This window comes from Anser cygnoides, chromosome 19, assembly GCF_040182565.1.
Source record: "Anser cygnoides isolate HZ-2024a breed goose chromosome 19, Taihu_goose_T2T_genome, whole genome shotgun sequence".
In the NCBI taxonomy this organism is placed as follows: Eukaryota; Metazoa; Chordata; class Aves; order Anseriformes; family Anatidae; genus Anser; species Anser cygnoides.
The window spans coordinates 1,279,047-1,298,113 of NC_089891.1; the positions used below are offsets into that span (position 1 = coordinate 1,279,047).

Consider the following 19,067-nt stretch of genomic DNA (forward strand, 5'->3'; position numbering starts at 1 on the left):
TTGAATTTTAATAGGATGGGGCAAGCTCTTTGAAAGGTGCAATGCCCAGGGCAGCTGACACTGATTGTTTTTGGAGACAGCAACTGGCAGATGGAGTTTTCATCCCTTGTTCAGGCAGCTGTCAGTTGAGAAAGCACCGCGGGCCATTCACTAACATCCCTCTCTCTTCTCCCTCTGGCACACAGGTGAAAGCTCTTCTGGATGAGATGCTAGAGAAGCTGATAGATGAGTTTAACATTGCAGAACTGATGACAAAAGTGGAGGAGAGGACACCATATGTTGTGGTTGCCTTCCAGGAATGTGAACGCATGAACATCCTCACCAGTGAAATAAAGCGCTCTCTCAAGGAACTGGACCTGGGGCTGAAGGTAGGAGCTCTATATACCTGCAACCACAACATCATAAAATCTTGATGATGAAAAGGTGCTCAGGGAATAAAAGGGGTCACAGTCTGTATTCAGCACTACTAGCTACAAAACCAGCTTGACTCCATGGGGAAGGATTCACAGATGCATTTCAAACAGCACATTGTCCCCAAGCCATGAGCACAGGCTTTGGATGGGGTTAAAGATACACATAATAATGATGGCTTCAGGCACTTCAGTCTACCCAATACTGTAGCACAGCAACAATAGCTCTCTCAGAAATTGAGAAGTAGCCTATTTAAAGTGTAGCCAAAATATCATACCTTTTCACAAAACATCCAGTTAATAGGGGGGAGTTTGTAGCAAGGTCTCATTAAAGGCTGAAATCAAAGGAAAGATTGGTCATGTGTAAGGATGCAATAATATCCAGAGCTGTGAGACAAAAAGGCAAAAATAATAAAAATAAAAATCAAGAGCTTTGGAAAGGCTAGAACTCCCCTTGCTGAGTATGAGTCAATTGCAAATAGAGGAGATTCAGGAGCTGTCCTCCCCTATGGAGATACTGTCTATGATTGCTCCATGCACAGTTCCTTCTCCACCCTGGTAAGAAACCAGACTCTGATCCAGAAAAATGATGTCTGTGTCCTTCTGGGCAGTGGCTTTGGCCATTTCTTACAGAGAACAGTGAAGGGCTCTGGGGCTGGCAGGACATGCCAGGTTGTATGCAAGCTTCTCGGTTCAACAGGATGCACAAGAGGGTTGTGCTTTGAGGTTGTATCTGATGGTAGGGGAAGTCATCTTCTGTATTCCCTCCCAGGCAGATGTTGGCACAAAATATAAGAGGCTGTTGACTTCATATTCAATAATAAACGGGCATAGATCAGGCTGCACTGCCAGTGCGTGAGGATCTGTCTGGCCAGCCCTACCAGTGTGAAGCAACTTTCCTTCTTCACTTTGTCATCCCAAAAGACTCTTCACGGTGACTGCATTTGCTGTACATCCCTTAGAAAGGAAGGGACATGCCCGGAGGTCATGGTACAAAGCTGGTGGCTTCAGCGCTACCCTGATGCCTTCTCCTCATCATTGCCACAAACTTACTCTCTGGGCAGTTTCATGGTGTGAGGCAGCAATTAAGAACATCAGTCTCTGGGCACTCCCTGTTCCATTGTTTTCCAAATGACAGGTTGTCCTCCCATTCTGCCAAAACTCGGCTCACAAAAGTGCTCTGCATAGCGTGGGAGTCACCATGCTTGAAGGACCTGCAACTACTTTGTCCTGACACCATAGACAGGGCTGGCAGGTGAGCAAGGAGGACCTGTCCTGAGACTGAATGACAGTCCCAACAGTCTCCTGAGGGCACCTTTGAAGAGAGATCTTCAAATGGTATATCTGCAGTGTGCACACAGAGGTGCTAGGGGTTGGCTCTGGGATTTTAGGTAGCTGCAGCTCAGGAAGAGGATTAGGCTGCTCCTAAATCCGAGCCCCATTGTGCTGTGCACTGAGAACCCAGCAGCTCAGACCAGTGCTAGCGCAGGCACTTCTGCGCTGCGTTCACTGCTGACGCTTCTTGTCTTGATTGAACAGACAGATATATCATATCTGCTTTGTGATGGCCCAGTATTTTCAGTCCATTTTGAAATAGGCTAATATTTGTGTAGTCTGTTGTTACGAACAGACTTCCTTTATTTTCTAGCATGAGGCGGTGAAAATTGTGTTTTCTGAGACAGGTGGAAAGAAGTGATTTAATATTTCAGTCTTTGAGCCCCAAACAAGCTATAATTGTAACTTGAACAAAGTGTAGTGATTAGATTTAACATGGAGAAGAGTAAGCTATTTAATGTTGGTAGGGAGAATGAGTGGAAGCAGGGGCCTAAATAAACCACAGGCAATATATACCATGGAAATCAGGCAATAATAGAAGGGGCAAATTTCTTCTCAAAGCCCTGCCACAAATCATGGCAAGGAATTGAGATAGCATCATCAGAAAAGGCACCGCTAATGCCTACAACAGCCTCAGTGCCTACAGTGGGATTCAGAGACCAAAAGGCCAGGACTGCAGGACTACTCAGAGTAGGTACACATATTCGTGTTAACATTTCTTAATCTCGTGTGTGCTGAAGAGACTGAGGGGTCTTAGATACAGCCAGCAGGTGATCCTTCTGTGCGTGTACACAGAGATTGCTGTGGGTCCCTGCAGACTGAGTCAGGTGCTGTGCAGGGCCCATGCTGCTGCCCAGCGTCACCCAAGGGGCCCTTCCCGTGCCTTGGGTGTCTCGTAATGGCCGGGGTCACTGCTGCTGGCTCCTCCTGTAGGCAGCGGTGCTGGCCCAGCTCGGCAGCTAGCTCTTGTGCTCGATTTGGAAGAGAAATCATTCTTCAATTGTTCCTTCTGAGAGCAGCTCCTACGAGAGCCATTAATGCACGTTAATCTTCTGGACTGGGAATCTTGACTGACAGCACTCAGAGGAGGAGAGTTTACATAACAGGAGCCGTGGATCTCAGAAGAGAATAAATAAAACACAGAGGAAGCAAGTCCTATTGTTTTTAACTGACTAACTGCTAAAAGAAGGCAATTTGGAAATGTCATGGCTAATTTGAATTTTTGAATAATTCATTGTGTTTATGTAACGGAAAGCGATTGTTTGGTCCAAAAATAGGAGACATCCCATTAAGAGGGAGAGAAATTGCAATAGACTGGTAGCCATCAAAAATAACTGACATGTTGCATTTCAAAGCCCTTTGTTCTGGATGACTTCAGTGAGACCAGTGGCTGGGCTGAAACACTTGCATGCTAATGTTGTACCCAGTACCATTTCTGTGAGCAGATTTTGGAACTTCAGTGAAGGATAAGCCTCCAAAATAAGGATAATAAATATTGTAAAAAGATACAGTAAGACCAAATTTCATAAGGCTAACTGGGGGGACTGTTTCGCTGTATCAAGTGAAAATAACCTTAACTGAGAAAACAATAGTCCGCTCATCTTGAGGGAATGTCTGCAGGCTGATTAGGATTTTCTTCAAGGGTGTCTTTAATGAAAATTACACTCAGTGTTTGGGGAAAAAAAAAAGTAGCTTGAATCATTCCGGATGCACTTCAGTATTCAGCATCTGAAATGCAAATGTATGCATAATTGTGTTTGGGCAACTATATGAGAGAGTGGCTATAGATGCTTTGAACCCTCGCAGGAGATTCCAGCAAGTATGCTCGAATGCGCAGGCTTTAAAAATTGCTTTTCTCAAGCCTCCCTGAGAATTACATTTGGTAATTCATTTGTTTCCTGAAAGTAAAACTAGACAGGATATATGATCACGAGGATTATGTTTTTAAATCAATCTGACTGCACGCATTTTACAATATTTTTACCAGCTTGAAAACCTTTCCAGGAGTGAATAATGCTTCTGACGGTCCGTGCCAGAAGGTCCCATGGTTCTCAGTGTCCTCCTGTGACCAGTGCGGTACTTTGCCCATCAGACGACAATTTCTGTGTGGTCCTGCCATGGTTTTAACCTGACACCAGCCTACTGAATAGGCAACTATGTTCTCCTGAGATGTGTGATGATGACCCATGTGATACGAATGAGGAAGGAACCAAAATGTGACTTCAGCATTTGTGTGCCAACAGAAGTTGTTAAATAACAAAATCATGATAACTGTTCCCTGGTGAGGTCAAATCATTTTGACAATCTACCAGCTCCTCTGATTGGATATGGCCGTGCTTTTCTGTTGTGTAACCTTTAATTGCAGGTCACTAAATTTTCTTCAAATGTGTTATAAACTGAAAAAACTCAGGTACCTGAGGGGAGATGCACGGAGCATGCACTGCCTTTATATTTCTGTGCGGCTGCATAGCAAATACCAAAATGAGAGATCGTTCTCAAGGGTGTTTAACCTTTGTGCTTGGAATTACTCAGGGCTTTGAAGACCTTTTACCGGGTAACCTGCCATTTTGAGATTCCCTACAAATATAAAATCATTGAATAGAAATGGTGAGGTGAGTTACTGGCAGACACTTACCTGCTCCCTGCTCACACAAAGCTATTGAGTAGCTTTATGAAACCAGGGAGGCTGGTGTGCATTTTGAAAGGCAGTTAGAGCTGTTCCGCTCGGTTTAGGACTAGCAAACTGCCGTGCTTCCACCAAGCCATTCATTTAACCTCATTTGTCACATCTAGCTTCAAGAGCATTAAAAAAAAGACCATCTTAAAACCTCTGTACACATGATTTTCTCTGTCCACTAGAAATCTGTTCTCCATGGGGAAACCCTGCAGGCTGAGTTGCTTGCTTTTAACAAGTCATCTTTAGAGCAGAGGTTTAATAATCCTTTGTGCCAGTCCAGCCTGTTGGGAGGTGCACAATTCCCAGTGAGGGGATTTCTGCATGGGAAGCCACAGATCTGTGGGGGGCAACTCTGAAGGGAGGTCCTGGGTCTGTGGTGGCTTCCAGGCCTGGAGGCGGTGCAGAAGCACTCTCAGCTCCGATTTGAGTTGGTGGGTGCTGGGGCCCACTGACGTACTGCCCTTGCTTTTGATAGTGCCCAAACTGAAGCGCTTATTGCCCGTTGCCAAAAAAAATAATTTTATAGTTGAAATTTAGAAATTTTTATGGGGGAATACAAAAGGTAAGTATTCCAAGTCTAGTTTAAAAAGCCAAAGTGGATATTCCTGGTGCCTGAATTCAGCTGACGTCCTTTGTCCCATTGACAAGGCACAGTGCCTGCGCAGATGTGTGCTCAGTCCTTTGTTTAAGCTGTCATCCAGCACCTCTGTGTGTTATGTTTGCAGTGTGGTTAGCTCAGGGGATGACAAGTTCGGTCACTAGCTTGGGTGTCTCTGGTCTCTTCATGCTATACGTACTTTAAGAAAAAATGCTTGCTAACCTGGGAGTGCCAGCATGCCCTGAGTCTTGATCACCCAGCACCAAGCCTGCTTCCATTTGTGACTGCCAGGTACATGGGCCATCAGTAAGGACGCTTGTTACTGCACTGCTGTGGTCTGGCTGGGTCTTAGCTGTGATCTTGACTGCTGAAGCCTGTCAGTGCAATCTGCAGATCAGAGCTCGGCGGGGAAGCAGCACAGTCAGTGTAGGAATAAGCTGCAAAGATTTTCTAACTGCTGGACTCTGACAAGCTTTGCTAAACACGTGTCAGGTGTTGCTTTAAAAGGATTTCAACTTTTGCTAAAGCTTCATAGATTTCCCTGCCCCTGCAAAGGGCACCTCTGCTGACCTCATGGCTGGAGGCACTGAAGTCCTGTGAAAGAACAGTTGGAATTTGTTAATGTGAATAGACTGACCCAATTCCCTCGCCCTCGTTCTCAGCAATGGCACGACTGAGTTCAGTTAATCATTCCAAAAACACTCAGCCTGAGGGAAAGAGAAATTGTAAGTCAGATAAATTTTGGCAAAATGATAAAGGGACAAAAGTAGGTATTTATAATGGACACCAGCGATCAACATTGTCTCCAAACTGCTGCGGTGTGTTGTGCCCTGCCGTCTCAGCACGGGGCATGCAAAGTTTTAAATTGTGCAGGGCACTGTGAGCCAGTAGCAGCTGAGCCTGCAGTTGCAAGTTCTGTTTTTGCAGTCTGGCTGGTTTGAGTGTCGCAGAATCACAGATTAGTTGCTCTGGAGATTTAAGTCCAATCCCCCCCAGCCCCACTCAAGGTAGGGTCAGCTGGAGCAGGTAGCCCAGGACCATGCCCAGTTGGGTTACCAGTACCTCCAAGGATGGAGACTCCACAACCTCTCTGGGCAATCTGTGCCCGTGTTTGAGCACCCTCACAGTAAAAAAAGTTTGTACTTGTGTTTCAGTGGAATTTCCTGTGCTGAGGACCGTTCCCCTTGGCCTGTCACCACCAATGTGTGCCCCCCTCGACAGTTTGTGAGCCCTCTCTGTGTGCCCCTCCGTGCAAACTGCTGCACAGGCTGCTGCATCTCTTATCAGCCTCTGTCAGCTGCACTTCCAGCATCAGTGCCGTTCAGGCATCTCTTGCTTAGACGTAAGGTAATTTCAGCTGGATACAGGAGGAATTTTCTTAATTTTCAACTAGCAGACACTGGGGGCCTGCTGCAAAGAACCAGAAGTTCAAGGGGGATGCTGTTATGCAGAACCCCCTTTTTTGACCATGAATTGATGTTCCAGCTCTTCTCCTGTTTGGGCCAAACTGATGCAGGTTTCTAAAAGCTTTAATAATTAACTGCGGGGTGGAGGAAAAGCCAAGCCTCTCTATCCCACTTGGCTGAATCATATCTTAATTTGTTGTGTGTTTCCCTGCTGTGAAAGAAACTGTGATTACATTTGCAGGCAACATGTGAAGTCAAAAAGAAAGACTTGCACTGCAGAGTATTAAAGGAGGAGGGGAGTGTGGGGAAGTGGAGGAGAGGAAGCAGAAAGGACTTGGTGTAACAAACATTTGGACAATTTGGAGTAGGTTATCAGAGACCCCAGTGCCCTGCCCTGGTAGCATTGGTGGGAACAGCTTTGCGTCTCTGAAAATCTGCCCTATAAAGATCTTCAGTCAATGATAGAAAACAGAAGTAACACTGGGGCAGCTGAAGGACAGTCATGCTCACGGTCACTCCTACATAGCTTTTCCTCCAAGTAATAGTTTTACAGTAGGGGTGATAAGACTGTAGGAGTATTAGGCTGCAGTCGGTGGTATTCATGAAAACCCAAAACTCGTGAAGAAATTCACAGTACGTGAACACTGGTGACAGTGTAGGGTGCCACGCTCTTCTACACTTCCTTGCTCAGCCTCTGCTGTCAAACAGCTTTGTTCAGGTTAAATAGTTGCTGCTGCTGACTGTGCCCTCTCTTACTCAGGGAGAGTTGACCATGACAAGTGACATGGAGAACTTACAGAATGCCCTCTTCTTGGACATGGTGCCTGAGTCCTGGATAAAGAAGGCCTATCCTTCCACAGCCAGCCTGGGCATGTGGTTTGCTGACCTCCTCACTCGCATCAAGGAGCTGGAGACCTGGACGGGAGACTTTTCCTTACCCTCTGCTGTGTGGCTTGCTGGGTTCTTCAATCCCCAGTCTTTCCTGACAGCCATCATGCAGTCCACAGCCCGAAAGAATGAGTGGCCTTTGGACAAGATGACTTTGCAGTGTGATGTGACGAAGAAGAACCGGGAAGATTTTGCCAGTCCTCCTCGGGAAGGGGCTTATGTCCACGGATTGTTCATGGAGGGTGCGCGCTGGGATGCACAGGTGAGCTCCCAAGGCTGTAGTGTTATGAGAGGGATCACAGACTTTATGCCCTTATTACTTGGTACTGTGCTTCGGGAAACTTCCCAGCCCAGACAGTCACACATCTAAAGCAGATGTTTGAGCTGCCTCTATAGGGGTGGGAAAGAACCGGGTCTCTCTGCAGCCTTGGGTAGGTATCCAGGATGGTCAGATGGATCACCCCTTAGGAGTGGCCTGTTTTGTGGCTATGAAGGGATTTCAAGCTGGCCAACTTGGACTGACATGTTTGGTTTCTGCAAGGTGAATCTCAACCTCAGTGACATTGACAGAGTACATAAACAGCTGTTGGTACTCACGGTGTTAGGAAAGACACAAAATGTGGGGTCCTCTCAAGATTGTAAAGCCCCTGCACCTTTGCATGGTTGTGAATCATAGAATCATTAAGATTGGAAAAGACCTCCAAGATCATCTGGTCCAACCGTCCCCTTATTACCAATGTCACCCACTAAACCATGTCCCCAGGCACCACGTCCAACCTTTCATTGAACACCCCCAGGGAGGGTGATGCCACCACCTCCTTGGGCAACCCGTTCCAATGCCTGACTGCTCTTTCTGAGAAGAAATATCTTCTAATCTCCAACCTAAACCTCCCCTGGCACAACTTGAGACCATTCCCTCTAGTCCTATCACTAGTTACCTGTGAGAAGAGGCCAACCCCCAGCTCCCCACACCTTCCTTTCAGGTACTTGTAGAGAGCAATAAGGTCTCCCCTCAGCCTCCTCTTCTCCAGACAAAACAACCCCAGTTCCCTACTGCTGCCTTCAAAAGTTACATGGCAGACTTTTACAATGTCACTACTCTGTCCCCTGCTTAGCAGCAGTGAGGAGAAAGGAGAGGACCCTGACTGTAAGGTCCTGATCCTACCTCTTCATATCCCCAGAGCTAAATAGGTGGTATGTGCCAACACCAGACCACTGTCCCTCTGCTGTTGAGTGGTGCATGCTGTCATCTGGATAGATAGGGCTTGTGACCAAAAGTGAATGACATCCTTCAGTCATCCCCTTAGGATGGCAAATAAAGCTTGCACAGAGGTCTAACCTGTATGGCCAAGACAGACTCATGCTGATGGCCCAATGTGGTGTGGGGGAGGCAAGTCCTGGACAAACAGACAGCAAGGATGGTGGCCCTTGCTCTTCTTCCCCTTTCTGGATGTGGCCCAATGCCCTTCAGCCGTAGCAGCCAGCCTCGGGGCAGCCAGGGTGAGAGCCACACTCACCAACCAGGCACATGAAGGGAAGCCTGCTCGCTTGCTATTTCCTGCCCGTGTAGCTGTCAGCGCTCCTCTTACACAGCACCTCGTGCTGCAGCATCCCAGAGGAGCACACTTGTCCCTGTCATTCCTTCTGACAGTTGTCAGCTGTTAGGAGTTCAGTCTGCAGAGCGAGAGCCATTAGTCTGACAAATCCCTACTGGGCTTGGTCCTGTGAGCTGCCTGGTCTGTTGGTACCTCGAATCCCAATTTGTGCTACGCGTGAGAATTAAATGACAGTGATTCACAGATTCACAGATTCACAGATTTCTCTAGGTTGGAAGAGACCTCAAGATCATCGAGTCCAACCTCCGGCCCAACACTAAGTACTCCACTAAACCATATCCCTAAGCTCTACATCTAAACGTCTTTTAAAGACCTCCAGGGATGGTGACTCCACCACCTCCCTGGGCAGCCCGTTCCAATGCTTAATAACCCTTTCGGTAAAGAAGTACTTCCTAACATCCAACCTAAAACTCCCCTGTCGCAACTTTTGCCCATTCCCCCTCGTCCTGTCACTAGGCACGTGGGAGAATAGACCAACCCCCACCTCTCTACAGCCTCCTTTCAGGTAACTGTAGAGAGCGATGAGGTCGCCCCTGAGCCTCCTCTTCTCCAGGCTGAACAAGCCCAGCTCCCTCAGCCGCTCCTCGTAAGACTTGTTCTCCAGACCCCTCACCAGCTTGGTCGCCCTTCTCTGGACTCGCTCGAGCACGTCCATGTCCTTCCTGTAGCGAGGGGCCCAAAACTGAACACAGTACTCGAGGTGCGGCCTCACCAGAGCCGAGTACAGGGGCACAATCACTTCCCTCGACCTGCTGGCCACACTGCTTCTTATACAGGCCAGGATGCCGTTGGCCCTCTTGGCCACCTGAGCACACTGCTGGCTCATATTCAGCCGACTATCCACCAATACTCCCAGGTCCCTCTCGGCCAGGCAGCTTTCCAGCCACTCATCTCCCAGCCTGTAGCTCTGCTTGGGGTTGTTGCAGCCCAGGTGCAGGACCCGGCACTTGGCCCTGTTGAACTTCATGCAGTTGACCTCAGCCCATCGCTCCAGCCTATCCAGATCCTCCTGCAGAGCCTTCCTAACCTCGAGCAGATCGACACACGCACTTAGCTTGGTGTCATCTGCAAACTTACTGAGGGTGCACTGGACGCCCTCATCCAGATCATCGATAAAGATATTAAAGAGGACCGGCCCCAGTACCGAGCCCTGGGGGACTCCACTAGTGACCGGCCTCCAACCAGATTTGACTCCATTCACCACAACTCTCTGGGCCCGGCCATCCAGCCAGTTTCTAACCCAGCGAAGCGTACGCCAGTCCAAGCCCCGAGCAGCCAGTTTCTTGAGGAGAATGTTGTGGGGAACTGTGTCAAAAGCCTTACTGAGGTCAAGGTAGACCACGTCCACAGCCTTTCCCTCATCCACCAAGCGCGTCACTTGGTCATAGAAGGAGATCAGGTTCGTCATGCAGGACCTGCCTTTCATAAACCCATGCTGACTGGGCCTGATCGCCTGCTTGCCCTGCAAGTGCCGCGTGATGACCCTCAAGATAATCTGCTCCATGAGCTTCCCCGGCACTGAGGTCAAACTGACAGGCCTATAGTTCCCCGGGTCTGCCCTGCGGCCCTTCTTATAGATGGGCGTCACATTGGCTAGCCGCCAGTCAACCGGGACCTCCCCCGATAGCCAGGACTGCCGATAAATGATGGAAAGCGGCTCGGCCAGCTCCTCCGCCAGTTCTCTCAGTACCCTTGGGTGGATCCCATCCGGCCCCATCGACTTGCGCACATCCAAGCTCCGTAGCAGGTCGCCAACCATTTCCTCATGGATAGCGAAGGCCACATCCTGCTCCCCATCCCCTTCCACCAGCTCAGGGCACTGGGTGTCCGGAGAACAACCGGTATTGCCGCTAAAGACTGAGGCAAAGGCGGCATTAAGCACCTCAGCCTTTTCCTCATCCTTAGTAACTAGGTTTCCCCTCGCATCCAGTAAAGGATGGAGATTCTCCCTAGTCCTCCGTTTCGCGTTGATGTATTTATAAAAGGATTTTTTGTTGTCTTTAACGGCAGTAGCCAGATTGAGCTCCAGATGAGCTTTGGCCTTTCTAATTTTCTCCCTGCACAGCCTCGCTACATCCTTGTAGTCCTCCTCAGTGGCCCGCCCTTTTTTCCAAAGATTATAAACCCTCTTTTTTCTGCTAAGCTCCAGCCGCAACTCTCTGTTGAGCCAGGCCGGTCTTCTTCCACGCCGGCTCATCTTTGGGCACGTGGGGACGGACCGCTCCTGTGCCATCACGATTTCCTTCTTGAGGAGCGCCCAGCCTTCCTGGACTCCTCTGCCCTTCAGAACCGCCTCCCAAGGGACTCGGCCAACCAGCGTTCATGCAGCTCTTCCTCTGGGCAGCCAGTGCAATGCTCCTGCTGCCACTGATCTGCAAGGGAGTGAAGGGTGATCAAAGTGGGTCACCCAGAACTTACCTGTGTCAAGTTTGCCCTCTCAAAGGAGGAGGCTTTTCTTTCAGAGGCAGCTCCTCAGAGCCTTAACCTTGAAGAGCCTCCTTTATCTGTTGTGGGGCTTGGTGGTAAGATGCTGACTAGAGGGACCATGCCTGTTATACACCATATCCCATCCTGACCCTGCAATTCAAATCTAATACTCCATTTATTTTTCATCTCTCTCTGCAGTAGTTTTCCATGAAGGACAGAAAGTTAGGCAAAGCGTAGAACTCACTGACTGATGAGTCCTGCACATTTCATTGCAACCCTTGGGAAAGGCAAAGCTCCAGGCCATTTCTTCTCTGGGATCCAACGTGTATGCTGGGTCTGGGGAGCCACAGCCAGTGAGAAACATTGGCAAGGACCTTGTCAAAAGGTTGCTGTAAAGGTCTCACATGGTTATAATGTCAGATCTCCTCCCATGTTGGATTTGTCTTTGCTGACAGCAGAAGTCAGTGCAGCAGAACAAGGACAAGCCCCGTCCATTTACCAAGCCCCTACAGTTCCCTGTCTGTTCCTTTCCTAAGCCTTTGGTGTGGCTGCCGTACAAAAAAAATAAAAAACACCCTTGCAGCGCTTGGAGGTTACAAACCCCTGCTACAGGGAACCCTGGATTTCACTTGCCCTCAAGAATGAACATTTTAAGCTGATACAAATCAGCTGGGCACAGCAGAATAGAGAGGGTTTTTAAAAAGTACTGGTCTTGTGTGTCAAGTAAAAACAAATTCCAGTGATTGCTGTTATGTTTTCTGTTACCATCATTGCCACCATTACTAGAAAATGGCTGAGTTCTGCCTAGTTTTGCCCTTTCCCAGGTGGTAATGGAAGTAAAGACTGAGAGGTTTTGGTGGTGTGAAGACAGAAATCTTTTGGGGTACATGTGGCTTCTCTCCTCTGCTCCCTCCAATATCTTGTATGGGCGACTGCATTCAGCAGTGCAGTTTCTTTTCAGAGACAACCTAGACTTCGGTAAATGTGTTTTTCTGGTTACATTTTCCTTTTGATTGAAAGATACTGAGCAATTACATTTATAGAACCATTCATAATCTCTGGGTATCATGCTTCAATTTATTTCAGAAAGAAAAAGAATATTTTCATATGTTGCTGCTCACACCAAAATATCATTTCTACCCAGTGGAACTATTTGTTTTACCTGTAATCCAGTGAGCACCAGTATACATTAATGGATGAAGAATTATTAAAACAGCTGCACAGTTATTTTGGGTTGTATACTTCTTCCAGTTAAACCTCTGATAAGAATGGCAGGTCATGTTTAGAAGAACTCCTCTGGGGAATACCTCCACTTTTAAAGTAATATTTCACGTTTAGGTTTTGCCTCCAAAAGGGAGAGAATTCCTCCTGTGTTCTCCTACTCACATTTTTCTATTTATTTAAACATTTATGTTTGCCCTTGGGTGTCTTAAATTTATAAAACATTCATTACAAAACTGCAGGCTGCTATTAAATGAAATGAAACCAAGCAGGTTATTTTGGGTCCAAATGATCTGTTGCTGTAGCACTGTTAAAGTCAGTGGAGCTCAGCAAGACAGGGTTTGACTGGTAACACTATGAGACATTTTGTCTCAAGACTGGGACTGCTGACTGATTCCTGGCTCTCTCGCTCCCAGGGCTGGAGTGTTTGATGCCAGGTGTGTGCCCTGCTACTCACCAAGGGCACTGGAGCACGGTAGGACAAGGGGAGAGGTGGGTTTTGTGCCACAAAGAGCTTTGCAGTGTGTAGAAAACACACTGCCTTGTCCTTGGAAGGCGTGCGTGGAGTGCTGAGCAGTGGCTTAATACTGTCTGTATCTTTCATGGCACACCAGCTAGAGCTTCGATGTGCTTTATAAAGCTAATCCTATGCAAAGCACCAGTCTTCAACCAGTGGAGAGGCTTAGAAGGGACAGATCTGTGTGGAGAGGAACAGTAAGAGCACGTGTTTATTTGGTGGTTCAGGTAGCTCAATATCTTTGGGAACAGTTGCATATCACTCACTTTTTGATCTCAGGTGCTTCCCAGAAGTTAGTATAGATGAAAACAGCATCAGTGTGCAGCCCAGCCCTGGTACAGCCCAGTGCTGTGATCCCTGACCATCTCAGCTTGCCATGTAGCCTTCTGCTGAGGCTATGGTACATCAAATCTCATGCATCAGAGACTGAAATTTCTTTTGGGGGGGTGTGAGATGGAATGTCACATGAAGCCTTTGCCTGCAGATGTCAACTGTCAGTAATGCCATGCATTTGTGAGCTATGAGAGCCAGAGTGGGATGTGGCTGAAGCTGGGGTCTCCAGTGATAAACATACAAGGCAGCCACGGAGGGGCATCTGCAAATTGTGCTGTAAGCAGCCAGTCTCTCATTTACAGTTGTTTTTGAAAAATGCGTAATTTGGCAAATACTTTTCCATCTGTACCTCAATTCTGAAACTAGTCAGAGTTAAAAATTCATCTCTCATTTGGCTTTGCTGGACAGAACACAATTAGTGTTTCTCCACTGCATACACCACAGAGGGCTCTTCTTCTCATTCCGCATCTCCAGCTGAAGATGGAGATGTCTCCGGACCACCTTGGAGTGATGTTCTGGCTGCGCTGCTGGCCAGATCACCAGCCCCCGTATGGTGGTTTTACTGTGGTGATTTTACTCGGGAAAGTTAACTCCATCCCAGACTGAGCCAGCACACCCAGCTGGCAGTATCAGCCCCCTGCCCTGCAAACAGATCCAACTCTATCTGAAAGGCAACCAAGCCATGCAAAAAGGTCCTTAAGCCAGCAGACCCTAAATAAGATGCACCTATGCTCGTAACACCTCAAAATACAGCTGAGTGGAAAGGGAGGTTGGCTCACTGCATGTGTACTTGGGCCCATCTGTCATCATCTCTGGCTTGTGACAACTGCTTTGTGTCCTTTGGTATGTGGCAATGTATTACGTCCGCTCTTCAAAGTGCCTGTTGAGAAGCCAAGATGAGCAGAAGTGAAGACTCCTTTAGGATCTGTGGCCTAGAGCTCTCTGAGCACAGAAGAGTGGCTTTTTACCAGGTGTGCTGTGGCAGTGGTTAGAAAAAATTCCTTTCAGAGTGGAATTAATTTTGATTGTGAGAGCGATAAAAAATGCAAATGCAAATCAGCCCAGACATAACACAGTGATATGTCCCATAGAGATACCTCCAGGAGATATCAGATCTTGTTAACCTAGAAATAGGTAAAATATATCTTGGAAATTTGATTTGAATTATTATCAGTTAAAAAAAAAGAGAGAGATCTGATCAAAATCTGATCTCAGAGATGAAAGGTATGGATTTAAAAAGAGAACATCATAATGTTTGATAAATAGCTCCTATGCAAGGTATTGTAAGAATTATTTAATGTTTGTTCAGCACATTGGAAATCCAAAATCCTAAATCAGAGTTGGGTTTATCGTTAGCTTGGTGTAACAGATGGTATTAGTACAATTAAAGCAAGATGTATTGCAAGAGGGATTATTTTTCTTCACTCATTTGCAGAACTAAGCAAACTATTAGAGAGGTTGAATCTCATCCCACAACTCTGATCTAAGAGCATTTGAAATAATAATGATATGTGAAGCGAAGCTGCAGAGAGAAGCAATATCTTTAGCACTGAGAAGTTTTATTTCCTTTTCCATATTTGTTTTCATTTGCTCTCTCTAGCCTCCATTAAGCAATTTTGCAGGCTTTCCTGGAAGTTGATTGATGTGGAGTGCATTTTATTGTCAGAAAGAGAAACACAAGTTGCTGGAGAGACCTGAGTTAGTGAAACAAGCCGTTGATTTCTTGCCCTGACAGCATCCCATCTTTCTCCCAGGTCAGGCAGCCTGCTGAGAGCGAGCATTGCTTTGGAGAGGATAATGTGGTCTTGTTAGTTTAAGATTATATTCTCTCAGGCATAAGCCACCTGAATCCCCTGTGCTCATGAGAGCAACTGTGAGACTGGAAACAAGCCCATGGTACCTTTTGGGGCCCTGCAAAACATTTTCTGCAGTCAGTACACAGTAGACAGGCTATCCCAGGTCATGCTCAAGGCATGGTGCTGTGGTGGGACGCTCACTTGATGTCTTTTAAGCTCTTCTTAGGGGAGTGTTCTCCAGCCTGAGCCCTGCTCAGGTGTCCACTGTTGGTTCTAGCACAAGCAATGTTCACAGAATCACAGAATGGTTTGTGTTGGAAGGAACCGTAAAGACCATTCTATTCCAATTCACCTGCCATGGGCAGGGCCCCCTGCCCCCAGCCCCGGCTGCCCCCAGCCCCACCCAGCCTGGCCTTGGGCGCTGCCAGGGATGGGGCACCCACAGCTCCTGGGGCAGCCTGCGCCAGGGCCTCACCACCCTCACAGTAAAAAGTTTCTTCCTTATGTCTAATCAAAATCCACCCTCTTTTAGTTTAAAGTCACTACCCTTTGTCCTGTCACTACAGCCCCTGACCCAGAGTCCCTCTCCAGCTTTCTTGTAGGACCCCTTTAGGTGGCCCTCACTCCCTGTGAAGTGGTTCTGGTCTGGCAAAACCCTGAGTAAGAGCTGGGTGTAGAACAAGTGTGATGGCCCTGGACGTAGGCAGGACTTCTAGGCTAGATGTAGATGTAGACAGGAGATCAGGAGCTGGACAAAGACATGGACAGGAGCATCGTTCCCTCACAAATGTCTGCTCAGGCATTTGTGGGTTTGGGCACCTGGGGACAGCGGGTATCAGTTTGTACAAGTCCCCTTGGAATAAGCTACATTTGAGGGAGGCATCTGATGAAATAGGCAGGTGTTTGATCCAGGCCCTCCTTACCTCAGATAGAATTAGCCACCCCCTTGATCTCAGGGGAGATGTTTGCACTTGCCCCGTAAGGCCAGCCTGTATAAACATTACAGGTGATCATGTGTATCGGGGTACAGCAGATGGAGGTTTTGGCAATCTAACTAAGACCTCTTCTTTCCTTTGTAGGCCGGGATAATCACAGATGCCAGGCTCAAGGAACTAACCCCGGCCATGCCTGTCATTTTCATCAAAGCCATTCCAGCTGACAAGCAAGATATCCGTAGTGTGTACCCGTGTCCTGTCTACAAAACACGCCAAAGAGGGCCAACTTATGTGTGGACTTTTAACCTTAAAACTAGAGAAAATCCTTCCAAGTGGGTGCTAGCTGGTGTGGCGTTGCTGCTACAGATCTAGGCTCACCAGCAGCGCGCCTCATTTAAAATCCCTAACAATTTCTTTCTCAGACAATTTTGAAAACAATATTCTTAGGCTAAACCCAAGCTCCATCTCTCTGCGTAGTGGCCTCTTGGCCTAAATAGAGCCTGCAAGGAGTTGAGAGAGGTACAGACACTTGGACCAGATTCTTGGCTGCTGTAAACCAATGTCCCTTGGTCCCTGCACTGCTGCGCTGGAAGATCCAAACCCACACCCAGATTTTCCATACCCAGAGCGTGTTAAGCTCAAATCTGAAATTAAAGTTCATTTCTCTTTCATGATTCAAAAGTAGTTTCTCCAGAATCATAGGTAGTTCAGTGACGTGTGAAATTCTTTAGATCTTGTTCTTTTCTGTATGTGAAAGTTTCTTTCTCATAAGTGCAATGTTGAACCCAGCAGCTGTGGTGGATGTGTTCTGTTTCTTGCTAATATTCCTGTAAACTTTAGAACCATTGAAAATAGTACTAATATCTAATGTGATTAATGTAATCAACAGTAAAAATACAGCATGGGGCTTATTTAAGAAGACTATTTCATAATGATAGAAAATTACTAATAAAAATCATTGTTCCTGGCCTAGTACTGCCTGGAGACCAGTATGACACATTTACTCATTGCGTAGAGAGTGCGTGCAGTGACAGGTGGGACAAATGCACCTGTTTGGATAGTTGCATTTGTAAATATGAATGGAGTGGGTAAGAGCTGATGTGTTCCAGAGAGGGATGATGGGCTGTGCATTACCTCAGTGAGCCAGGCACACGGTGCTTTTCGGTCTGCAGGAGCTGGGACATGTGGAGTTAGGGTTGCCTGGGGACATGGAGCTGTGCTGCGCTTTCCCTGCAGTCTGCAGTGCTTTGTGGCATGGCACAGGACCCTGCCTCTGCTCTTTGCTGTTTCTCCTCCTCATCTGGTATGTGGTATCCTGCTGCCCCTCACCATGCTTGTAGCCATGGGTTTTTCATTAGTGGGGTCACTGCCCTCTCTGAGCTTGCTGCAGGTATCTGGCATTGTTTGCTGTATCTTACTCAGACAACTCTGACCTGCCATATGGCATCATGCCCTCCCTGAAGAGCATTTCAGGAATCCTGTGGAAAGCTCCTCCGAAGCCTGGGCTGAGCCCACTGCTTCATCTCAGTGAGCAGGAGCTCACCAGCATCACCTGAGGACTCTACAGTGAAAGGTCTCCAGAGAGGTCTCTAAATCAGAGGTTTCATCAGACGGCTTCCTCGGCCAGAGCATCCTAAAGAAGTGGGTAAGTGTGAAATCCCCAGTGTTCAGAAAGCCAAAAGCCAGGAAGCAGCAGTGCTGATGTTCCCTGCTGACCACGTGTTGCAGTGCAGGGAAGCAGGCGTGTGTCGCATGGTCCTGTGCTGTCACCACGTGCCATACAATGCCACCCTTCCCTGGCCTGCTGGGAAGTGCTCCTGTGGCCTTGGTAGCTCTGCCAGCCTGTGTGCCAGTCAGTTATGGAGAGGGGGATGCTCACAAGGGCTCATCCAGCTTTCAGTTCATCTGGGTTTTGTGGAGAGCCCTATGCTGGGAGGTGGAGAAGAGGATGATTCAACTTGCTGCCAAGGAGCAGATCTGTGTTTGGTAGTCTTCAACCCTCCTTACTTGCATCTTGCCACTCCTAAACAGCTTCCTGTGGTTGTGGAGCCAGCCAAGGGCTGGATGTGTGGAGGCTGCTGCAGGCTCCACGTTCGGTGGGCAGCACTGGGTTCCTCACAGCCTCATATCAAACTCACAGTATCACACAGTATCACAGATTTCTAGGTTGGAAGAGACCTCAAGATCATCGAGTCCAACCTCCGACCTAACACTAAGTACTCCACTAAACCATATCGCTAAGCTCTACATCTAAACGTCTTTTAAAGACCTCCAGGGATGGTGACTCCACCACCTCCCTGGACAGCCCGTTCCAATGCTTAATAACCCTTTCAGTGAAGAAGTACTTCCTAACATCCAACCTAAAACTCCCCTGTCGCAACTTTTGCCCATTCCCCCTCGTCCTGTCACCAGGCACGTAGGAGAACAGACCAACCCCCACCTCTTTACAGCCTCCTTTAAGGTAACTGTAGAGAGCGATAAGGTCGCCCCTGAGCCTCCTCTTCTCCAGGCTGAACAAGCCCAGCTCCCTCAGCCGCTCCTCGTAAGACTTGTTCTCCAGACCCCTCACCAGCTTGGTCGCCCTTCTCTGGACTCGCTCGAGCACGTCCATGTCCTTCCTGTAGCGAGGGCCCCAAAACTGAACACAGTACTCGAGGTGCGGCCTCACCAGAGCCGAGTACAGGGGCACAATCACTTCCCTAGACCTGCTGGCCACACTGCTTCTTATACAGGCCAGGATGCTGTTGGCCTTCTTGGCCACCTGAGCACACTGCTGGCTCATAGTCAGCCGACTATCAACCAGTACTCCCAGGTCCTTCTCGGCCAGGCAGCTTTCCAACCACTCATCTCCCAGCCTGTAGCTCTGCTTGGGGTTGTTGCAGCCCAGGTGCAGGACCCGGCACTTGGC

General features: G+C 47.9%; 1 protein-coding gene across 1 annotated transcript in view; it reads left to right on the forward strand.

Annotated features, from left to right (window-relative positions):
* Positions 1–17,143, forward strand: part of DNAH9 (dynein axonemal heavy chain 9) — a 198,131-nt gene extending 180,988 nt beyond the window's left edge. Inside the window, 3 exon segments of the mRNA XM_066980302.1 lie at positions 186–368; positions 7,187–7,576; positions 16,304–17,143. Coding sequence (XP_066836403.1) covers positions 186–368; positions 7,187–7,576; positions 16,304–16,531 — 801 coding nt within the window. The 3' untranslated portion in view covers positions 16,532–17,143.
* Positions 17,144–19,067: the final 1,924 nt, after the last annotated feature.